Here is a 4,002-nt window from a genome sequence, read left to right on the forward strand (position 1 = left end):
AAGCTAGGAAGAGTGTTAGAAAATGTGACATCCAAATCTTCTAATTGACCACTGACGAATAAAAGTCCAAGCTGATTAAGTGTTATATCCAAGGCCATATAGGAAGTAAAGAGCAAAGATAGATTTGGAGTATTTGTCTCTAGATCCAATACACTTTCCACTGTGCCTTGTTGACTCCAGTACCAAATTTTATAAGAACTAGGAATGTAATGTATTGAAATTGTATGTCTGTTATGCACACATAATTTTATTTAAATATTATTTTTATATATTGTCGTATCTAATTTAATATAATTTTATTTAAAATGTTTGTTTTTAAATTAATTTCAAGTAATGTTAGATTATATTAAATCTTAATTTTAATTCTAAATTTGAGTTTAAATATTTAATTGAAATTATATACCCATATAATTTTTTTTAATTTGCAGAGAAGAAAAAATTCCCTTGGAGAGGATGGAATAGTGGTAATTAATTATGATCCTTTCTGATTACTGCTTTATACCCTGGTTTCCCTTTTGTAAGCAGAGTATAGATTATTGATTCTAACGTTTGTGTTAAGGTGTGGCTACTACATAATTCTCCCTCCTCTTGCAACCCCTAACTTTATGACACAGTTATAGTCATTAATGATTCTCTGGATCAGGTGTAAAAGACAGCTAATCCTAGCATATATAACAAAAGTCTTTGTCATCAGCTACTACATAGATATCATTACTCTAAGAATTCTTAGTAATCTCTGAGAGAAAGGACAAAATGATTTCTCTAGGAGCAGAAAGATCAAAAGGGAAATTTGTTCAAAAAGCATGGAAAGATGCATTCTCATTTACTATGGTAGGGGAACATATTCCTCTCTAGAAGAAAAGGACAGTTTTCGGAGTAGTTTACAATGATTTTTCTTCAAAATCCCACAGGTGACTGGCTGGGTCAGTCAAGGTTGTCATATCTGGGGCAATTTTACTTATATTTATTTTTAATTATGTCATTCATGTGCACAAAAACCTTCATTGGCTCTTTATTCATTATTAAATTTGTTAAGGTTAAATTTGACCAAAAAAGAAAAAAAAAGAAAAAAATACGTGTAAGTTTGTTAAGAGCAAGAAGTCCTTTTTTTTTTTAATCTCTCTAGCCCAAAGCCCAATACACTGCCTGGTCTTTAATAAATATTTGGTGAATAAATAAATGAGATGTTAAGTGACACTGTTAGATAGCTAGCATATGTTAGATGGAGAACTTGAATGTGTCTTCCTGCCAGCCAAATTATTCCTCTATTGAATATGCATACCAACTCTAAAATTTGCATAGTCCTTTTAACACTTTTTGTTTTGCCATATTTACTCATGAAATCTTTCCAAATATGTCAGACAAGGAGTGACTGAATAGCACTAAAATAAGGGAGACTAAGAGGGTCACAGATAAGGTCTGAAGCAGAGAACCCCTTTCCAGGGAACAACATTCTGTTCTTTGGAATCTATGAAGGACCTTAGAGGCCATGAGGCCAACTCCATCAGTTGACAGGTCTCCTTATCAGGCTTTAAAGTCCTATTGCACCTTGCAGCTAGGCATGACAGAAATCCTACTTACAGGATTGTTATGTATCTTGGGCTGTAATTTCCTAAGATACTGAGCATCTATCTATGCAGTGTTCTGTGTACCCAATTAAGTACTGTATTACATAAATATAGACACCAGATAAATGCTACTTAATGGGGGTGAGGGTCAAAATGGAGTATAATAATTCTGGGGAATTTTTCCTCTCAGGTTAGGATGACTCTATCTGTCCAACAATCCAACATCTCCTTCTTCCAAGTCACTGAATTCATTCTTTTGGGGCTTCCAGGGATTCACAGCTGGCAGCACTGGCTCTCTCTGCCCCTGGCATTCCTCTACCTCTCAGCTCTGGCTGCTAATCTTCTCATCCTGCTGACCATCTGGCAAGAGACTGCCCTGCATCAACCTATGTATGAGTTCCTGGGCATTCTCTCTGTTGTAGACATAGGCCTAGCCACGACAATCATGCCCAAGATCCTGTCTATCTTCTGGTTTGATGCCAAAGCCATCAGTCTCTCTGAGTGTTTTGCTCAAATGTTTGCCATCCATTGCTTTATGGGCATGGAGTCAGGCATCTTCCTCTTCATGGCTATTGACAGATACATAGCTATTTGCAATCCTCTCCGCTACCCCTCCATCATCACAATCAGCTTTGTCTTAAGAGCTTGTGCATTCTTAGTACTTAGAAATGTCCTATTGGCCATGCCAGTGCCTGTATTGGCTGCCCAGAGGAATTACTGCTCCAAAAATGAGATTGATCATTGTCTATGCTCCAACCTAGGAGTCATCAGCTTGGCCTGTGATGATAAAAGACCCAATCGAATTTACCAACTGGTCCTGGCCTGGATGGTAATGGGTACTGACTTGATTATAATCATCCTTTCTTACATAGCGATCCTTCGCTCTGTGCTAAAATTGAACTCTGCAGAAGCTGCATCCAAAGCCCTGAGTACCTGTAGCTCCCACCTCATTCTCATCTTCTTTTTCTACACAGTCATTGTAGTGCTTTCTGTAACTCACCTGGCAGGGAGAAAATATCCCCTAATCCCTGTGCTCCTCAATATACTGCACAATGTCATCCCCCCAGCCCTCAACCCCATGGTGTATGCACTCAGGACCCATGACCTTAGGGAAGGCTTCTATAGAGTGCTGAGACTAGGTCCATGAGACATCCAAAGGAACGGGGTCCACAAAGGACTCTGGAAGCTTGAGAATGTGTATAATGCATCTCAGTGATGCAGAGGCTCACTCAAGTTGGTTTTTGGTCATGACAATGATCTTTTTATTGATAATTATCACAACCCATTCTTATTCTTGAATCCCATGAAATTCCCAACAGAAAAGCTACTGAGTGTTCAGTTGAAGGTTTCCTATCTCTTGAGCTTTCCTTCCACATTCTATGGACACCATTTATTAAAATACAATCCCAAAGATTATTTTACTACATTATCATAAGACTATTAATATCAAATGAGACATGTTAGAGATGATCACCTAAAGGATTTGTCACTGACAGAAAGGATATCTCATTCAGAGTCTAAATGGAATCTCGAATCATCATGAGGTCCTCTAGATACTCCTGTCTACAGGTGATATTGGGCTGATTTCTCCAGAATCCTAAAGGAGTGCCTCAGTGAAAACCTTTGTCACTCAAAAGATTGCCTCTTATAATGTCCATGTTCAATGGTGGTGCTGGTGCTGGTGGTAATGAAGATGGCCAGAATTCAAAATCCCATTTTCATCATGTTGTAAAGCTTAGAAAGTTCTCCCATTGAAAGAATTTTGTGATTTAGATAGGGTAGGTACCACTTTACATTTTATATAAAAGAAAATTATAACCACATCAATGAAATGGATGATTCTCATCAGCCAACACATCAAAAGTGAAAGCTGGAATTCAATCCCACTTATTCTTATTCCAAGCCACATGCATTTTTCCCTTAAAAAGAAAAAGATAAACTTTTAAATTTGGTTTAATTATAATTATCTGTTTTGGTTTTTTATGGTCACTCATATCTTTGTTTTATTTAAAATTCCACCTATTTACATGAATGTAATAGAATATTATTGTGTTTTGAGAAACAAATGAATATGATGAATACTGAGATGTCCAGGAATACATATCAAAACTGAACCAATGTGAAGTCAGAAGAACCAGTAGCAAAATATACAGGCTACAAAAATGTAAACAGATCATGATGACAGTAAATCACAAATAATGCTGTGTAATTGTGACCAAGCTTGAATGTAATGAAGAGACATAAAGATGAACACTCTATCATTCTTTTTGTAGATGTGGAGAATTTTGTGAATGGAATAATACATGTAATGTACAATCTGGTTGATATGTTTATTAGTTTTGCTCAACATTTTCTTTTCTTTTCTTTTTTCACCTTTGCTCTAAAGGATTGTTCTCTAGTAGGGGGAGATGGAGAGATATATTAGGATATGTAA

At 36.5% G+C, this 4,002-nt stretch overlaps 1 protein-coding gene across 1 annotated transcript; it reads left to right on the forward strand.

Annotated features, from left to right (window-relative positions):
• Positions 1-1,764: 1,764 nt before the first annotated feature.
• Positions 1,765-2,715, forward strand: LOC100023613 (olfactory receptor 56B1-like). The gene has a single exon (XM_001375067.3). It carries the CDS (start codon positions 1,765-1,767, stop codon positions 2,713-2,715), a length of 951 nt encoding a protein of 316 aa, XP_001375104.2.
• Positions 2,716-4,002: the final 1,287 nt, after the last annotated feature.

The sequence above is a fragment of the Monodelphis domestica genome, chromosome 4 (assembly GCF_027887165.1).
Source record: "Monodelphis domestica isolate mMonDom1 chromosome 4, mMonDom1.pri, whole genome shotgun sequence".
NCBI lineage: Eukaryota > Metazoa > Chordata > Mammalia > Didelphimorphia > Didelphidae > Monodelphis > Monodelphis domestica.